The sequence below is a fragment of the Elgaria multicarinata genome, chromosome 6 (assembly GCF_023053635.1).
Source record: "Elgaria multicarinata webbii isolate HBS135686 ecotype San Diego chromosome 6, rElgMul1.1.pri, whole genome shotgun sequence".
NCBI lineage: Eukaryota > Metazoa > Chordata > Lepidosauria > Squamata > Anguidae > Elgaria > Elgaria multicarinata.
The window spans coordinates 457,606-478,658 of NC_086176.1; the positions used below are offsets into that span (position 1 = coordinate 457,606).

At 41.1% G+C, this 21,053-nt stretch overlaps 1 protein-coding gene across 1 annotated transcript in view; it reads right to left on the bottom strand.

The window, feature by feature from the left end:
* USP54 (ubiquitin specific peptidase 54) overlaps window positions 1-21,053 on the bottom strand; it is a 127,512-nt gene that overhangs the window by 93,008 nt on the left and 13,451 nt on the right. Inside the window, exons 2-3 of the mRNA XM_063128890.1 lie at window positions 20,593-20,685; window positions 2,033-2,167 (exon numbers count right to left, since the gene is read on the bottom strand). Of these exons, the coding sequence (XP_062984960.1) occupies window positions 2,033-2,167; window positions 20,593-20,685 (228 nt within the window). The remainder of the gene's footprint in view (window positions 1-2,032; window positions 2,168-20,592; window positions 20,686-21,053) is intronic.

Below are 21,053 nucleotides of genomic sequence, written 5' to 3' on the forward strand. Positions count from 1 at the left end.
TTGCTTTGGCGGTAATGAGGCCTGAGAAGAAGGTCTATTCTTCTGCAGCCTATAAAAACAGAATGATTGTTACTAGTGGAAGGACTAAGAAGAATGTGCACTACTGCCTACGTTATAGCTTCTGTTTTTCATTTTCTGGACATAGCCCAGAGCATCAGCAGTTGTAGAGCTGTAGAGTCCCTCACCATCCAAAGATAGGTCTTTGATCATAGAGTGGCCCACTGAACAAACCAAGCATGATGACACAGGACCACAGCACTCACCAAAGCTTTGCACTTTAGACTGGAAAATTATGGTCATATTCCAGTCCTCTGGTAGAGTCCCTGGCGTCGATTCCAAAGTGGTCAGGACAGAGTGCTCCTTGGTCTCTGGGGATTGGACTCGATGGCCTTATAGGCTCCTTCCAACTCTACTATTCTATGATTTTATGATTCTTTTCCTCCCTTTTTGGGGGGCTGTTGTTGGACGAGCCTGGAAGGGACTGTTTAGACTTTGCTTTCCTAAGCTTATCCAAAAACAAATACAATCTTGGAGGTGGTGGGGCTTCAGAGCCAGGTCAAGCCACTACATGCTTTGATACTAATGTTGATTCCAATGGCAAAGTCCTAGATTCAAGCAAGGAAACACCTGAAGAGAAGACTCAAAGATGGATGGAACATACCCAGACAGGCGGCCATCCAATGTTAATTAAAACATAGATGGGTCAGCTTTGAATAAATCAACAAAGAAGTGCTGTGAGGAGTTGATTTGGGGCTACTGAATCAGCATCCTTCAGGGCTCACTTGGACAAGAGAGTGTTTAGATAAGGCCATCTGTTTCTTTAAGCCTGCTTTACAAAGATTTGACAAGTCAAGCAAGAATCAACCTAAAGGTCTTCCCCCAGACAAAGCTTACACTGGGAGTGACTATCTGTGGGGGGAAACTTCCCTCCACAGCTAGTACACTTTGAATAGTGCCTTGGAGGCCTTAAACGCCCCCTAGGCACACCATTGTGAAAATCCGCAGGGAAAATAAAATGCAAATGGAAAGTAAAGTCTCACACAACAGAGGGAGAGAGAAGAAAGAAAGATGTTCCGCAAGCTCCACAAATATCAAGACCCAGAGAACGGTCCTAAAATTGCAGTAGCAGCAAATTAAAAGGAACTAAGCAGTAATGGTAGGGCCATGCCCCTGCAGTGGAGACGGAGGGAGGGCTCCCGCCAAAACCACTCAGCTCTAGAATGTTCCAAATGATGCCCTGCGCAGGCGCAGAACCTATACATGTTATTATTATTATTATTATTATTTATTTATATAGCACCATCAATGTACATGTACATGACATGTGCATGTGCAATGTACATGTCAGTCCCAGATACCACAAATAAGAATTTAATGCTATGCCTCTAGATACAAAGGCCCTTTCACACAGTCGCTTTTAGCTGTTTTCCAAGTTATGAATCACAATCTGCTTTTATGATACTATGAACTCCATTATTATACAGTCTTTCCAACAGCTCAATGTTGCTCTGTTTCTTCCAGCTACCTCTGCCCCCAAATATATTTAAATCAGAGGTGTAGAACCTCAGGCCCAGGGGCCAAATCCGGTTCTCCAGAGGTCCCAATCCGCCACTCCAGGATTCTCCCCCATGGCCCCACCCCTTTCCCCCTAACCACTGATTGCTTGGTGGTTTCACAGTATTTGTGCAGGGTTTTCCCCATTCTGAAAGGTTGAAATGCCCCTCCTAAGGTTTGCTAGTCGCAGTAAGAGGTTCAAGCTCAAATATGCAGGTATTGGGGCGGGGGAGTTGTGACCCTGCCCTGTTTGCCTTTGGTTCCACCCACCACTGGAATGCTTCCCGAGAGCTTCTCTGAAATGAAACGTGGGTTTGGGGCCGGAAGAGGTTCTGCAGCCTTGCGTTAAATTCATATTAACATCAGAAAAGGCTTTCCTCACCAGATTCTAGGAATAGTATCTCTTTGCCCCAGCTTAGTAAGGTGAAGAAATCTTTTTTGCAAGGTATGGCAGCTATTCCACTGATGTCATACTCACAAAGCATTCTGCAGCATCATCCATGATGCCCAGCTGGAAACGCTGCTCATCTTGAAAAGTCTTTGCAAGGGCACTACGAAGAGCATCAGAAGGCAACACTTTCTCACTGCTGCACTGAAATTGGTTGAAGATACCCTAGGTAGGTAAAAACAAAACAAAAAAAGTAGAAAAGTTTGTTTTTTCTATAAGAGAAAGGTTCCATGATTTTAAAGACACAATGAAAATCACTTTTATCATAGTTTCTAAAGTAAATGTATTTAATGAATACAATGCTAGTAATTAACATATTACAATGACTTCTTTTCGTGTATTTGCAGAGAAAAATCCCTCGATATTTATCACAGCCTTACACCTTCACCCCTCTTCTGCTTCATGTTCCCTGGTATAAAGTTTACCATTCGAAATGATTTACTAATGTAAAGTGACAAACTGACTGAGTTCAGACAACACAATAACCATGGTGGTTTAAATAGTCGACGGTTGGTAATTTAACCCACCATGTGTTATTGTGTTGTGTGTAGGGAGTTTTTTAACCAACGGTTGGTTATTTGGCCAAAATAACCTATGCAAATAACCAGTGCTGTGCCAAGTTGGTTATTTGAACCACCACTGGTTATTGTGTTGTGTGGAAGGCACCGCTGGTTATTTTGTCAGCCACAGAGTCGCAGGGGCAAGAACGTTCAAAGCAGTGGCTGCCGCTCTAGTCCAGCTAGCAGGATAAATTTTCAGCAGCAATGGCTGAAGGGATAGTAGCAGGAGGACTGAGGGGGGAGAGAGGGAGGGGAATGAGTGAGTCAACTCAGCGTGGACTAATAGTCGACTCAATGCTGATCCTAATCCACACCATGGTTGATTATTATCATATTTTGTGAGGAGTACCCCCTAGATAAACAACTGTTTTAAAATAGAGAAGAAGGTAAAATATTTGGGGGTTGCCCTGACAAATATGAATTGTATGCTATTTCACAATAATTATGTTAAAATTTGGAATGATGTTAAAAATGACCTAGCAAAATGGGATAAAGTTCGATTGTCTCTTTTGGGAAGAACTGCCACTATAAAAATGAATGTATTGCCAAGAATGTTATTCCTATTCCAAACAGTGCCTATTATAATGGGGGACTTACTGTTCAAGCAATGGCAGAGAGACATATCTAGATTTATATGGCGGGGGGGAAACCAAGAGTTAAATTTAAAACACTACAGGATGCCAAAGAAAGAGGAGGGCTGGGGTTACCAGACCTGAACCTATTTCTCTGCCTGTTGCTTGGTTTGGATGAAAGAATGGGTACTGTTGGAGAACAGACGACTATTGGAGCTCGAAGGTCATGAACTAAGATTTGGGTGGCATGGGTATTTGTGGTATGAGAAAGCTAAGGTCAATGTGGATTTCAATAATCACTTTGTCAGATGAACTATCCTAAGAGTATGGAACAAATATAAATCGAGACTCTGCCAGAAAATACCAAGGTGGGTATTGGTCCAGGAGGCCTTCCATAGAGGAGAATTGTCTAGTGGGCACAAATGGCTAAAGTATAGTGATTTACTGGAAATATCTCAAGGGCGGAGGTTACTGCCAAGAATGATGGTACACATTGCACAAAACATTTTGCATAAACCCTCAGTTTTTAATGGCTTAAGATATAGCAAACACTATCATTTATAGCTTCCTAGTTTACATCATTGTTAGGTAATTGACTGGCATGACAGAAGTCTGTATCCAACATGTAAAATGTACATTTGCACAGAAGTGCTCTTGTGCACATTTAGAGCACTTCTGTGCAAGCCATATAGTGGCTTCAACAAGTTTGAGTGCAGCTTTTTGAACTGTACTGGATGATGCTGAAGCGAATTCTAACAACCAGGAGGGGCTTTTGAGGTGTGCAAGGGGCTGCATCAGGAAATGGACAGAAAAGCAGACTGACCAACTGTCTGGTTTCCCCCAGGCAGGTCTGGAAAATGGGGGGCCAAACAGGGGTCCAGGGGGAAATTCCATATTTTTTTCAAATGTCCGAAAATCACCCTAAGGCAAGACAATCTGGGACTTTTCTTGGCCGGCGACATTGTGCCGGCCAAGAAAAGACCTAGATCGCCACATGGCAGGGGCTTGCAGGCAGCGTTTCTGCACTTCCGGAAACACGGCCTGCAAGCCCCTCTTGGCTCCTGTGCGGCCATCCAGGGCCTCTTCTTGGCCGGCACAATGTCACCACCCAAGAAAAGGCCTGGATCGCCAAGTGGGAGGGGTTGCAGGCTGCGTTTCCGCACTTCCAGAAACATGGCCTGCAAGCCCCCTCCAGCTCCTGTGCGACAATTTGGGGGTTGTTCTTGGCCAGTGCAAAAGCAAGCATAGGAGCAGCCTCAGGTGTGTGTGTGTGTATTTATGATGTGATGGGTGAATAGGATGCGTGTGAATGTGTTTAAAAGCATGGCTGATACATGGCCATGTTTGGGTGGGCACGTCCCCTTGGGGGCTGGCCATGTTGGTGGGCTTGCCCCCTTGGGGGCTGGCCATGTTGTCCTCCTATTTGGTTTCCAAAATATGGTCACCCTAAGAAAAGTCCCAAAGTACAAGAGCAAGTCCATTTGCAGCTCTTTGGATTCTTGCCAGTATTCTAAGTATAAGCATGTTGGGGCAAAAAAAACCCCAACTTTCAAGTATAACCTAATGGGATCTGAGCTGGCGTTGACTGAACAAGAAAGCGATCTTGCGGTTGTGGTGGACAGCTCGATGAAAATGTCCACCCAGTGTGTGGCTGCTGTAAAGCAGGCAAACTCCATGTTAGGCATTATAAGAAAAGGAATTGAGAATAAAACAGCCAGTATCATACTGCCCTTATACAAATTGATGGTGTGACCACACTTAGAATACTGCATACAGTTCTGGTCACCACACCTAAAAAAGGATATTATAGAGCTGGAAAAGTGCAGAAAAGGGCAACTAAAATGATCAAGGTGCTGGAGCATTTCCCCTATGAGGGAAGGTTACATCAACTGGGATCGTTTAGCTTGGAAAAAACGAGGCTAAGGGGAGACAAGATAGAGGTGTACAAAATTATGCATGGTTTGAAAAATGTGGATAGGGAGACATTTTTCTCCCTCTTTCAAAATACTAGAACCCGGGGTCATCCCATGAAACTGATTGGTGGGAGATCCAGGACAAATAAAAGGAAGTACTACTTCACACAGTGCATAGTTAAATTATGAAACTCACTAACAAAAGATGTAGTGATGGCCACCAATCTTGATGGCTTTAAAGGGGGATTGGATAAATTCCTGGAGGCAAAGGCTATTCATGGCTACTAGCCCTGACGGTTGTGTGCTATCTGCAGTATGCAAGGCAATAAGCCCGTGTGCATCAGTTGCTGGGGAACATGGGCGGGAGGGTGCTGTTGCACCATGTCCTGCTTGTTCATTCCTGGCCTATAGCTGGTTGGTAAAAAGAGAAAACAACTCTGGTGCTTGATAAACATGTTAAAAACTATTTTATTCTTTAAATTAAAAAATGCTCTGCTCAACGTTTCGGACATATCGTCCTTCATCAAGAGCTATAATATATAATAGTTTTTTTAAAAAATAACAAAACAGGAACAACACCCATGCATTACTGAAACATTTCATGTAGAAACCTCTGCCTGGATTGCCTGCATAGCTTTTAGTTTCGACACGGAATGCCAAAAATTACAACGCCATAACTGCGGGTGAGAAAACCAGTGAGACACAGTAGCTCCTGCTAGCACAGCAACTGTTTCCAGGTTAGAGAGAACAAGTTTTGGCTTTGTATTTGTATTTATGTATTTGTATTTTTATGTACATGTTACTGGGGTGTATAGTGATGCAATGACTGTAATAGTTTAGATTCTATGCAAGGCATTGCCAGGGGAAAGTAAAACATCTATGGCAAGGTGTCAATGGGAGAAGATTGTGATCGCATATAATCAAAAATTAAGCCATTAATGGGGAGGTGATGAGATAAATCAGAAAAGCTTAGATTTTCGAAGTGTAAAATTTGTGAACTAAGGTCAGCAAATTACATTATGTAATCCTGAGGAGGGATAAGGACAAAAGTGTCCCTAGAAAAATCTTTAGTCTCCACGACTTGTGACAACTACGAAATCTGTAGATAGGAGTAGCAGAGGTTTCTACATGAAATGTTTTAGTAATTCATGGGTGTTGTTCCTGTTTTGTTATTTTTTTAAAAAAACTGTATATTTTATTATAGCTCTTGACGAAGGACAACACGTCCGAAACGCTGAGCAGAGCATTTTTGGATTTAAAGAATAAAATAGTTTTTAACACGTTTATCAAGCACCAGAGTTGATTTCTCTTTTTAGCATCCACGCTTATTGGTGCGTTTTCCCCCCTACATCAGCATACCTATAGCTGGATGGCCACTGTGTGAACAGAGTGCTGAACTAGATGGACCCTTGGTCTGATCCAGCAGGGCACTTCTTATGCTCTTATTCTAACAAAAGTTCTACACATTAATGGTATCAAGGCCTTGCCACGGGGGGGGGGGGGGGAACTATGTGCAAATACAAGCTTAATAAAATCAGGCTTGAGCAGGGGTGGGCGATCAGGTGAAGGGCCTGAAGACACCGCCCCTCCAACCCTCTGCAAACTGAATTACACGTAAGGAGTGTGGCCATCTCCCTGGCATAAAAAGAACCGTCATTTGGTGGATGTTTCATCTGGTGTGTCCATCGGGAACTGGGTTCACCTGTCCCCCACCTTCTTTCATTGGCGAGAAGACTTAGGGCAGGTGAACCTGTTCATCCCAGCTTTGCTCATTCCTTGCCCTCCCTGCATGAGAAAAGTTTTCTCCTCTGCTACTTGCAGCAGCTAATTGAAGAAAGGTCTCCACCTTGCAAGTGAACACTTTTCGTGGGAACTAGCTGATATACCCGGCATTGCTCAGGCACCCTAGGATATATATTTGCGAGGTAATCATCTTACAGTAGTAGGCCGGTGCTCGGCCTGTGAGTTAACTTTTAAGCGAATTAAATTCGTTTCTTTCTTTCCTCTCTCACCCTCACAACAACCCTGCAAGGTAGGCCATGCTAGGCCTGTGAATTAACTTTAAAATGAATTAAATTCATTTCTTTTTTCTCTTACCTGATGCTGCCATGATTTTCCTTGTCCCCACAGAAAACAAAAACTACAACCAGCATGCCTTTCACTGTGGTGCCTGACTTGCCCAATGGGAGTCCTGCCACTAAGGCTCACAGAAACTAAAGTCTGGCCAAGCCAGTCCATACTTCACTGTGTGACCGGTGACCGTAATAGGCTGTCAGGGAGCCAGCCCGCCAACTGACTGACAGTCAGCTCAGTCATTGCTGTTGGCAACAGGCCTGGAGCTGCACCATCCTTCCCTCCCGCTCCCAATGATGCCTAGCAACCAAGGCAGCTGGCCCCAGCAGCTTGTCCTTCAGGCCCAGGATGGCAAGCCAATTCCAGATGATAGCTGTCAAGGCCCGATAAGTCTTCCCTCCCGCCCAAAGCATGCTGGGAGTTGTAGGCATAAATCTAGGTCCCTGAATAACATGTTAATCTTTGAATCATAGAGTAATAGAATTGGAAGGGACCTATAAGGCCATCTAGTCCAACCTCCTGCTTAATGCAGGAATCTACTTAAAGCATCCTTGACAGGTGGTTGTCCAGCTGCCTCTTGAATGCCTCTAGTGTGGGAGAGCCCACCACTTCCCTATGTCATTGCTTCCATTGTCGTACTGCTCTAACAGGAAGTTTTTCCTGATGTCTAGCCAGAATCTGGCTTCCTATAACTTGAGCCTATTATTCTGGTCTGCATGTCACAACAACCTATGGGTTCTTGGGGATGAGCGATTTGTTGATCAACTCTGGGTTGTTTAAGCCCTAAACCACCCAGAATGTCTGGGTTCGTATGCCACGTGAACAACCTACATACGGGGCAATTGTAGCTTTTTAATTGAAAGAGTAAATGACAAGTGTGCTGGAGGCAGTATGGTTTCTCACTCCCACTAGATTTTGCCAATTTGTGCGTTAAATAATACATGAATTGCCGTTACATATGAGCCAGGTCTATAGCTGTGTCTCTTTAAAAATATCTTGGTGCTTAGGGCAATGAATTATGACAATGTGAAATGGTAGTTATCTTTGTTGGACCATACAATTGTAGTACTCATTCTACTGGGCTGGAAAGGTGGGAGGCGATTGGATTACTTGGCTGAAACAATCAGACTGCAAAATACCAGTTGAAACTGCTTCGCAATTATAAATCAAAAAATGATCACTTAAAATGAAGTGAGAAGCTTAAAAAAACACAACTTTTTGTTGTCAGCGGGGATGCTGCCTTAAAAATAACCAGACATTCCACACATTTGATTTAAACTAAACTAGTGATGTTCCCAGAGTATTCATTATAACTATCTCTATTATTTTTTAAAATATAGTGAAAGTAACTGAACACAACGCTTGCCTAGTGACTGCATTAATGGCTTTCCAGTGCCAAGGGATTTTTTAATTTTATTTTCAAAGGCCTTTTAACTTGATGAGATTTTTTTTATGTTGGTTTCTTTCCCCCCTATTATAACTAAACCACAACATTCAAAGACAGATGCAGGATTTACTGAACAAAGTTTATGATTTTTATGTAAAAGCCTGACAATGCCATTGAAAAAGAAGAGTGAATGGAGGAATGACTGATAGATGAGGCTAGAATGGAATGGTGGCTGCCATATTTTGAATTAGTTGAAGTTTCCGAACTAGATATAATGGTAGCCCTATGTTCTGCGCATTTCAGAAGTGGAGCCTTGAAGTTACCAGCACATGCACTACTAGGGTGACCATATGACCGGATTTGCCCGGGTTTTTGATGGCAAATCCGGGAGGGGAAATCCGGATTTTTCAAAGAGCAGCTCTAATGGGAATTAACAAAAATTCTTATAACTCCGTCATTTTTAAAGATAAAGACATGAAACTTGGCACAATGGTAGCTCTTAGGAAGGGCTTTAGTCATACCAAATTTGAAACAGATCCGTTCATCCATTGATTTTTTAGGAATTTTTTAAAAATTGAGGTTTTAAAATTATTTTTAAAATCGTCATTTTTAAAGATAAAGAAATGAAACTTTGCACCATGAAAGGATTTAGGTAGACCTTTAGCCACACCAAATTTGAAACAGATCCGTTCATCCATTGATTTTTTAAGAATTTTTTAAAAATTGAGGATTTACAATTATTTTTAAAATCGTCATTTTTAAAGATAAAGAGATGAAACTTTGTACCATGATAGGATTTAGGTAGAACTTTAGCCATACCAAATTTGAAACAGATCTGTTCATCCATTGACTTTAGGAATTTTTTTAAAAATGAGGTTTTAAAATTATTATTTTTAAAACTGTCATTTTTAAAGATAAAGAGCTGAAAGTTGGCACCATGAAAGCTTTTAGGTAGAGCTTTAGCCATACCAAATTTGAAACAGATCTGGGGGCAGTAGAAAACCCTGTTAACAACAACAGCAGCTTGCAATGAGTGAAGATACAGTCAGAAAATATATTTGAGGGAAGGGGAGAATGTAACACACACAGTATAGCAAAAGCTTCAAAGTACAGCAAAACCTACAAAAGTAGGAGTGAGTGAAGTTAATTTCAGATACATTGAATCTCTCACTTGTTCTTTATTTCAGTGATTTTAACATTAAGATGTTATGTACAACAGATTTGTCTTAAATGTGTGCTGTAAAATCAGACATGTGACCAAGGCTATGTTCGGGTGGGCACTCCCCCTTGGTACTGGACACGCCCCCTTGGGGGCGACCATGTTGTCCTCCTTTTTGGTTTCCAAAATATGGTCACCCTATGCACTACCATCTTTAGGTCTTCCAACTCTAGGAAAGGGCGCAGCTGGCGTAACAGCCAAAGCTGATAGTAGGCACTCCTGCCTGTCGCATCTATCTGGGCTGTCATTTGGAGGAACAGATCCAGGAGCACCCCACAGGTATGAATACAGTCTTTCAGGGGGAGTGTAACCTTATCCAGAACCGGTTAACACACCTCCAAACCCAGGTTAGGACCCTTGACAGCAAACACCTCCATCTTGTCTGGATTCAGATTCAGTTTGTTTTTCCTCATTCAGTCCATTACAGCCTCTAAGCATTCATTCAGAGGAGACACACTATCCTTAGCTGACGCTGCTGTTGAAGGCATAGAGAAATATATTTGGGTGTCATCAGCATATTGATAATACCCCACCCCATGCCTCCGGATGATCTAGCCCAGCCGTTTCATGTAGATGTTAAACAGCATTGGGGATAGGATGGTATTGAATTCTATACTAGTACTGTGCTAGTACTGTGATACTTTCTTTGCCTCAAATGGTTTCAATTCCTCTGGCTTCCTGCTGTATTACTTTGTAAAGATTTATTAAAAAACACACAATTTACTCATATCTGTAGTTACATTTAGAAATATTATTTCCCCTTTTCCATTACTAACCCAAAACATTTTAGTATTAGTGACCTTAGGAATATCATGTTCTGCCAACTTGCAATTCTTTCAGCTATTAGTAAATGAGCAATCAGCTTCCCAATACAAAATACTAAAAGTATTGTCTGACAACTTGCTTCCTGCTACCCTTTCCCAGAACAAACCTATTTGGAGTGATGTCTACCAAATATGATTAAATTACCTGGCAAAAATTAATTTCCAGTGGTTTTTTTAGCATATTCCAAAAATATGCAATGCTAATACAGAATTCTGAGGTCTTTGGAGAAAGGGCGGAGCACAGACATAATAACTGCATAAGCAGAAATCATACATTTCCCTCACATATCTCCCTTTGAGTTTCTTTTCCTGTCACATTTAAAAATTCCAACCAGTATTTCAAATAGGATCTCAGACATAAATCTCCTGTTCTCTGGTTGCCAAACATCAATGTAATGCTGTTTCAGCATGTACTAAAAATGAAGCTAGTCTACTTGGTGAATTCCTCCAACGGTTGTCTCCTTTGTCACATACTACAGATTGCTTCTTTGTCTGAATATCACTGGAGAACATATTTCTGTTAAAAAAAATACTTGAGTACAGATACAAAGTGTGAAAGTTTCAATGTTTCCAAATTAGGTAGTCTTTAAAAAAATACATACTTTTTCTACATTTGCTGGTAATTTTCCAAACAATTACTATTGGAAATGTATTTTAGAAAATATTCAGGAAACAAGTGGTTACTGCATCCTTTTTACGAGGGATGGCTAACTTTCCGATTTATGGGGTGGAGTGAGGAAGTCAGTTCTCTAGTCTAGACAGTAGTCAAAAGGCTGGAAGAATATTTTGCCACATAAACTGACCCTCTTAAGTAGTCAGGCTCCATCCATCAGCAAGGCTCACCAATTTTCTGGAGTGCATAAGTTCAGGAACTGCATCACATTCAGATATGTGCATAAATGCATTTCATACATTTTAATTAAAATTACAGTACAGTGACACGTGGAACATTGTGTACAACTCTGGTCACCCCATCTCAAAAATGGTATCATAGAGCTGGGAAAGGTACAGAATGGAACAATCAAAATGAGCAGGTGGTTGGAGCACCTTCCTCAGGAGGAGGATCTAAACAGTTGGGGCAATTCAAGTGGTCACATGCTAAGAGGTTTATAAAATTATGCACACTTTTGAGAAAATAGAGACTTTTTCTTCTCTCTCTCATAATATTACCACTTGGGTCATCCAATGAAACTTCCCCTTTTGCCTTTGCGCCCTGCTTGTAGGCTTCCCAAAAGCATCTGATTAGCTACTACAACAATTCAAAGTGCTGGTTATGACCTATATGGCTTGGGTCCAGTTTATCTAAAAGATCATATTCTCCCTTATGAGCCTGTCCGAGCTTTGAGATCTTCTGGGGAAGCCCTTATTTCAGTCCCACCATCTTCACAGGCGAGCCTGGTGGGAACATGGCAAAGGGCCTTCTTGGTGGCTGCTCCAGTGTTCTGGAACTGTCTTCCCAGGGAAGCTAGACTGGCTCTCTCCTTGATGTGCTTTCAAAAGCAGACAAAAACTTCTTTGTTCCGGCAGGCCTTTGGCGAATAATCTGGGCCTCCGTCTATGTTAAGGACTTGTAAAATTGTCATGTATTTTAAATGTTTAATGTTTTAATATTGTAATATATATGTGTACATTTCTTTTCATAGGTTTTAAAACGTATATGTTTAAATTTTGTAACGCCGCCTTGAGGCCCAGTATTGGGCAAAATTTATTTATTTATTACGTTTCTATACCACCCAATAGCCGGAGCTCTCTGGGCGGTTCACAAAAATTACAAAAAACGCTGGATACAACAACAACAATAATAATAATAATACGTTAAGCAGGATACTCAACCAGATGGACCAGCAAGGTTCTTTCTATGTTTTTATGCATTCTGCTGAGACTGATTCATACAAAACAAGAAACCAGGAATCATAGAAAACAAACGTTGGTTGAGTCCTCCTTTTGGCTGCACAGGAAGGAGAAAGACGAGAGGGAAGCATGCGAGCTAGAAGGCTTCACTTGAGCTCACTAAGGTTCATCCACATAGTGCTAAATCATGCTTTAGTGTTGCTTGCAAACTGGGTCAAATCTGTTAAAATTTTGACAGAAACCAGAGTTATCAAACAAGATAGAACTCGTTCAATGGAATTAATTTTTTAGAGAAACAGAATAGCAGAGTTGGAGGGGGCCTACAAGGCCATCGAGTCCAACCCCCTGCTCAATGCAGGAATCCACCCTAAAACATCCCTGACAGATGGTTGTCCAGCTGCCTCTTGAATGACTCTAGTGTGGGAGAGCCCACAACCTCCCTAGGTAACTGATTCCATTGTCGTACTGCTCTAACAGTGAGGAAGTTTTTCCTGATGTCCAGTTGGAATCTGGCTTCCTTTAATTTGAGCCCGTTATTCTGTGTCCTGCACTCTGAATATGCAATATGCAATATCTGCACATTGACATCTAATTTTTGCTAGGATTTTATCAGTGTGTTCAGCAGAGTTCTGCTCCACATTATTTACAATTCCTTTTTCTTTTCTTTTTTTTTAAAGAGGAAACACATCAAATTACCCCCAGGGCTAGAACTGTCCATGCATTTAGGCTGCAATCCTATATCCAATTTCTTGGAAGTAAGATTTACTTTTGAGTAGACATGTATATGATTGCACTGCTTGGAATATGATAGCATGCACATTTTCAAAACGAATGACGAGTGAGGTGCTTATCCCGCGCAACAGCAGCAATGCCAGTCAGGGTCCCCAGGAGGGAGAGGAAGTGAAAGCTTCCTCCTCCCTCCAGTGACCCTGAAGCTGCCAGCATCGCTGCTTCTGCATCGCTAAAGCAGTGACGCCTGTTTGGGTTGTGGGGAAGCTTTAGGGAGAGTTAAGTGAACTTAAAAAACCCTCCTTCACACAGGATACCCTCCACATACCATTGATTATAACATCAACTGAACAACCATCTTTTCAAGAGAAATTCTTCTCCAGGACAGAAGCAACAAAGAGCAGAGTTGGGCAGCAAAGAACCACAGATTCCATTTATGGTAGATTTCCATCCAACATGTCCTAACTGCCACCTGGCAGGCAGGGAAACCTACCCATTCTTAGCCAACTCTGAACACCTTATTAAAGCTATTAGCGGGTCTCTTGTTATAGTTTTCTGCCAGCCTCCAAATCTACACAAGTTACTAGTGAGAGCTGTTCTCAAATCACCATTCAGCAATGCTAGATCACATCCTTATCTCAGGGAGACAGTTTCTTTCAAAAACACTATGACTGGCAGGACTTACTTCATCAAACAAAACTTTACTTGCAGGGCATGCAGAGTTATTCACATAATTGGATACAAATGCCCAGGATGTCATATGTAGGTTTTTGTGAACAGCCCAGAGAGCTTCGGCTATTGGGCGGTATAAAAATGTAAGAAACAAGCAAATAAATAAATAAAACAACTGGCCTGTTCTCTTGTTTCAGGAACCACAAATCTGCAATCTTAACAAACAAACAAACACTCCTGAAACAACCAGTTGCAAAGCACTTTAATTCATCCTATCTGATTTACAAATTATTGCCATTCTAATCCAAGAACACTGGAAACAAGAAAAAACTGCTGGCTATGGATTTAACTCCTTAACACTCTATACAGACTTAACACCTTAACACCACATGGATGTAAACTGTAAGATAACACCTGACATCACTTATCCACAGCATATGCCATTGTCCACCTGGTCTGTTCTACCATTGCCACCTTGGCTGCAGGGCTTTCATATCACAGCAGCTGAAGAAGGTGGATGCTGAAAAGTTTTGCTTTAAGATTTCAATTTCTCTGTTTTGTTAGTCACTCTATTAAATATAATTTTCAATACAAATACTGATAAAAATACTGTCTGATCTCTCACACAGAAGAGCAGAAATACTGTTTTTAATCTACATGCAAATTTATTTATTTATTTAGAATATTTATATACCGCTCCCCATTGAAAAATTTCGGAGCGGTGTACAAGGTAAAAATGAAAATAAAAACAGAATAAAACAGTTAAAACAAAATTTAAAAAGAAGCAAAAAACAACAACACAGAAATCCAAGGCTGCATGTTAAAGAAAGGCTTCTTGGAATAAAGATGTTTTCAGGAGGCACCGAAAGGAGTACAAGGTTGGCACCTGCCTGACCTCCAGAGGCAGGAAATTCCACAGGATGGGCGCCACCATGCTGAAGGCTCTTCCCCTGGTGGGGATCTAGGTGGAACCACCAGGAGCAGGCCCTCGGATGACCTCAGTGACCGGGCAGGTTGGTAAGGGAGAAGGCGCTCTCTCAGGTATCCTGGTCCCAAGTTGTTTAGGGCTTTGTACACAAGTACAAGAACCTTAAACCTGGCCTGGTAGCGAATAGGCAGCCAGTGCAGTTTCCTCAGCAGAGAAGTTACATGCTGGAAAGGGGCAGCTCCAGACAACAGCCGAGCTGCAGCATTCTGCACTAGCTCCAGCTTCCGGACCAGCTCCAAGGGCAGCCCCACATAGAGCGCGTTGCAGTAATCCAATCTTGAGGTTACCAATGCCTGTACCACCGTGGTCAAGCTATCCCTGTCCAGGAGAGGCCGTAGTTGGCGAACCAACAGAAGATGGTAAAAGGCACTCCGAGCCGTGGCGGCTACTTGAGCCTCCAACAACAGAAATGGGTCTAAGAGTACCCCCAAACTACAAACCTGTTCTTTCAGAGGCAGTGCAACCCCATCCAGAACAAGCAATGAGCCTGTCTCCCGGACTCGGGAACCACTCACCCACAGGGCTTCTGTCTTGCCAGGATTCAGTCTCAGTTTATTGGCCCTCATCCAGCCCATTACTGAGTCTAGGCACTGGTCCAGGACTTGTACAGCCTCACCTGATTCAGTTGTCACAGGGAGATAGAGCTGCGTGTCATCAGCGTATTGATGGCATTTAGCTCCAAATCCCCTAATGACCGCTCCCAACGGCTTCATATAGATGTTAAATAACATTGGGGACAAGATGGTGCCCTGCGGCACTCCACAGCTCAATCGCCAGGAGGCCGAGGACTGGTCACCCAATGCTACTCTCTGAAAACGACCCCGTAGGTAGGACCAGAACCACTGTAAAACAGTGCCTCCAATGCCCATCCCACGGAGTCGATCCAGGAGGATACCATGGTCAATGGTATCAAAAGCTGCCGAGAGATCGAGCAGGATTAACAGGGTTGCATTCCCCCTGTCCCTCTCTCGATAAAGGTCATCCATCAGGGTTGCAGCTCTACCTCTGAGACATACCATCCATAACAACTACAAAAATCTGATACCAAAAGTTAAGAATGTTAAAAACATTTCTTAGACCCACAAACTTTGTTGTAGAGTGCCATGAACCCTGATATGGAAAATCCTTATATTAGCAAAGGATAAAAATCCCAGTAGACTTGGATCTAATGGCTAACTATAAATCATAAGTAAACTAATGATATATAATATAGTAAATTTAACTTTTCTCAAGAAGACAAGGTGTTCCTATCAATACTGCTGCAAATAATAGAAACCAGAAGGTGTGAATGACAGAAGGCGAAAGGGAAAGAAAATGTTAGGCTTTCGTACGTCCTTGAGCTAAAAGGGAGGCTTAGTAATCGAGTAACCTAAGTAGCTAAATAGTTCCGTAAAATAATTTACGTGCTGATCTAGTCCCATGAATGGGAACTAAAGCATATGTTTGTGTTTGGCCTGCATCTTAATGACTCAAGCATAGACATTACCAGCTAGCAATGGATTTGGCACCCGATCCAAGTTTCACACAGAAGGAAGAGAATGTTTACTTCTCATTTTTACAAGCACTTATTTGGGGGGAAAAGAACAAGCTGACTGTGGCTGTAGGAGAGTCTCAGAAACCAAAACAGAATTTTGGAAATGAAAGCTGATCTGTTTAAATGTACGTAATTTATTTTGATTCCACAATATGTACTTACCTATCAAAAGCAGAATACTATTTTTTCTCCCTGTTGTCAATCCAAACATTATGCATCTCATATGTCACTTCAGAAAACACTCTGTCTACCCAGAAAATTAATTCTTCCTGTTTTTGTTACATATGAAAAACCTCTAATACAGAAGCTCTAGCAGAATCTACCAATCAATGCTGCATTCTTCTCTGCCAACAACAAAACACCCTCTGTCCTACCTCCTGGCACGACAATCTCTGGAAGTGAAACCAAGTCTTTGTGGCAAGCTTTGTACTATAGACCAGTTCCCCCCTCCCTCTTCCTGAACAGAGATAAACAAACTCCAAACCAAAATCATGCATTAGATGAATAAGAAAGCAAGGATTGTGTACAGCAGACGTCAACATGAATAATAGATCAGAAAATTGTCCTGGTGTCAAGGCAGCAGTGCTGCTTCCTACAGTCGCTAAGACAGATGGCCTAAAAGAAAGCAGGAACATGTCAGAGCCACGCTCTGTGGTTTTCCCAAGGCAAAGATGTAAAAGAGCTGCTCAGATTAGGAAAACTGCAATACAAGCATGTTTTATTTGGATACTGAACAGGTATGACGGCTTCTGGACTGACATCCAATGTAGGCATATTGCTACATGAAGTATTCACAATAAAACGAATTTCCTTTTTGGGAACCTTTGCTTATAGTATATAAGCATTAGCAACATACAAGGTTTTCTCTTGTAGCATGACCAAAGTATAGCTTCCCAGTATCTTAACAGTTTAACAGTTCATCATTGTAGTCTTTTAACCTTGCTGTTTTAAATCTGTATTTTAAATAATAATAATAATAATAATAATAATAATAATAATAATAATAATAATAATAATTTTAACCACCTCTCTGTTTGGACCAAGGCGGGGAACAACAATAAGTATAAAATACATAAAACTGAATTAAAAACATAATATACATTATTAAAACATCCTAAAAATATCCTTAAAATTCCACGGATAGGCCTGCTGGAATAGGTCAGTCTTTATAGCTTTCTTAAATGCTAAAAGACTGTTAAGTTGATGAGTCTGCTCCGGCAGGCCATTCCACAGTCTGGGAGCAGCAGAAGGTCCTCTGGGTAATACCTGTCAGTCTAATTTTGGCAGACTGAAGTAGATTCTTTCCAGAGGACCTGAGTGTGTGGGGTGGATTGCACGGGAGAAGGCGATCCCTACTTCACCTGGAAACTAATTTAAATCTGTATAAACCTCTCCATCGCTGCTTGATTTTACCCTGGTTGTGCTTTTATATATTATATTTATTGTGTTTTTATACTACTGTTGCTTGTTTTATACATTGATTTGTGCCTGATGGTTTTAACTTTTGTGAACTGCCCAGAGAGCTTCGGGCTATTCAGCGGTATAAAAATGCAATAAATAAATAAATAAAATAAAATCCACATCAATACCACTTTCAGTAGAATACAAAATTAAATTTAAACTTAAAGAAGGCTTCAGGTTCATAAACTGCCTATGCTAGTGATATAGGAAAGGAATAGCATACACCCAAATATTAGCAGGTTTAGCCCTCTCTTCTTTTCAATTCACATGAATACTGTATACAATGTATGTAATCTTACATTCCTCCCCACACTTTTTAGAATAACATGACCAGTTAACACGAAAACAGCTCTGCTGTATGAAAACATAGGTTGATCTAGCATTCCATTCGCACAGGGGCCAACCACAATAGCACTATACTACTCCTGTTCCCCACTGGAGACAACATATAGCCATCATGTCTAGTAGACACTGACTGGGTTCACACGATCAGCAGTCACTTAAGCCCTACAACAGCCCATGGATTCTGCGTGGCTTCTTACCCATGGCAACAAGCCACCTTGGCCAGGTTTGCATGCCACAACAAGCTGTACTGCTGGGAGTAATTATGCAAATCAAAAAAACAAAACAAAAAAAAACCCACGTTATGTGACCACACGACATAATTAAGAAGCTTGGCCATTGTGTGAACTGGCCCACTGATAACCTTATTCTCCATGAACCTGTCTCATTCCCTCCTGAAGCTGTCCAAGTTAGCAGCCATCACTATATCTTGTAGTAGCAAATTCTACAACCTGACTATGAGCCATGTGAAGAGGTACTTCCTTTTATCTATCCTGAATCTCCCACCATTCATCTTTATTAGTTGACTAGTATTATGAGAGATGGGAAAAAGCTTCTTCCTATCCACTTTGTCCACACAATGCATAATTTATTGACTGTATACACGTCAACCCTTTACTTGCTTTTTTTCAAATGTAAAAAACCCCAAACATTGTAACCTTTCCTCATAGGGATGTGGCTAATGCCCCTTTGGTCATTTTGTTTGCCCTTTTCTGCACCTTCTTTTTGAGATGTGCTGACTAGAACTGTACACAGTTGTCCAAGTATGATCGCACTATAGATTTGTACAAAGACACTACAATATAGCAGTTGTGGTTTCATTTCCTAATGATCCCCCACATGGAATTTGTCTTTTCCATAGCTGCCACACACTGGCAGAGCTGGCCCACCCATGAAGCAGGGTGAGGAGCCCTCATCAGGTAGTGTGAGGAGCAGAGAACCGTGCAGATTCAGTTACCATTCCATAAGAGATCCTGTCCCCTTATCTCGTGATCATCAAGTTGGCTCAGGAGTCTTTGATGAGGGATTTTGCCAAAAGCCTTTTGAAAGTAAATGATTATAAGATGTTCTTGTTGACACTCTCAAAGAACTCTAACAAGTTTGTGAGACAGTATTTAATGTTTACAGAAGTCTATTTACTTCTGTATGGATGATAATTTTATCTTTAATAATGCTTTCCACCAATTCACCCAGAACTGGTATTAGACTACATCGCCTATAATTTCCAGGAGACCTTTTTAAAAACGGGCATTATATTGGCCACTTTCCAGTCCTGTGGCACAGAGGCTGATCTTAGGAACATCTGAGGCTGATCTTAGGAACTTCTTTACAAACTCTCAGATAGATACCATCTGGACCTAGTGGTTTGTTTTCAATTTGTTAATGAGGTCTTGAACTTCAACTCTTGTCACCACTATTTGCCTCAGATCCCCTTCCTGAAAATGTCATTTCAGTCATGGGTGTCTGCAACTTCCACTGCAGTGAAGAATCATTTTAGATTTTCTGTAATCTCCTTATTCTTTTTTATTTTTATTTTATTCTTTATTCTTTAATTGCCTTGCCATCCAACAGTCCAAGTACCTCCCTAGCCAATTTCTAACTTCTGATGTATTTAAACGTTTTATTGTCTATCTTAATGATACTAGGGATATGCATCTCAAAATCTTTTTTTTCATCCTTCGTTTACATTTTTTCTAGTACAAGTTCGTTCGTTGTTATTCTCCTCATTTGGGCAAGACTTGTTTGTGGTTATTTTCATTTGGGTAGGAATCCCATTTTCTGAAGGAAGCCTTTTTAAAACTCTAATATAAGGCTGGGCAGCTGGGGGAGGTCCAGCGGGCATTTTCACCCTTTGGACACCCCTGCAGGCAACTCCCACAGAAAAATAAAATAAAAAATACAAAAAAAAAGTTTTTTAAAAATGGCATCTGCAGTGGTTACAGAACACCATGTTTGCAAGCTAATGTTGACCGTTTTGAAGTTCTTTCATGTCTACGGATGCCATTTCCCCCCCAATAATTTCTTTTTTTACTGAATTCAGGAGCAGGAGGGTCATACAGTCTGCAGGCCATCCCATCCCTCTCAGGGTTTTTTTTTTTGGGGGGGGGAGAGCTGTTTCTTTAATAACTAGTAGCATAGTATATTTTTGCACATGTATTCCAATCATGTTTATTTCCCTAGTTGTCTTTTTTCATGAAAATTTAGAGACAAAATCTGAGATTTTTCCATCTCTGCACCTGGCCATTTTTTTGGGCTTAAGTATTCCTATCCCTGCTCTATCAACTACCCTCTAAATGAAGGTAACCAAAACTGTGCATATATCCTATGAAATTATAAAGTTATGCTGCTACAACATTGTTCTCTTTTTCCCGGGTGTGTCCAGTGCACACTGAAATTTGGCCTGATATTTTAATTCAACTATCCATGCTGACTACATTTTCTCATTAATGTCAAGCACTACTTACTTTGAGAGCACAAAAAATACAGGAATCCCCCATGCATTTGTGAGTTGTAAGCTGTCGAAAACTGCGTCGAAAAATATCAAGATGCCAGAGAACCTATAAAGGAAAGCAGAACAAGGGGTTATTATTTATAATTAATTAACTTCAGAATGCCTTAGATAAGAAGTCTTGGCCAAAATAAGACAGGTAATACATTCATCAAAAGCACCTAAGCATCTTCAAGATAGATCTGGAGAGTACAATTTCATTTTAACCTTAGCTATATCTATCCCAAAATTTAGACTCATATCATGAGAGAGAGAAAAATAAACATTTATGGATGGCAATAAGAGGTTTAGGATTGTTTAAGACATTTTAAATATACCAAAGTAAACTAAAAAGGGTATAAGTGTTCCAAATACATGTCAACAAAGATTGGCTGCATTCAGAAAATAATATTTTGGTTTAATAACCTGAGATAGGAG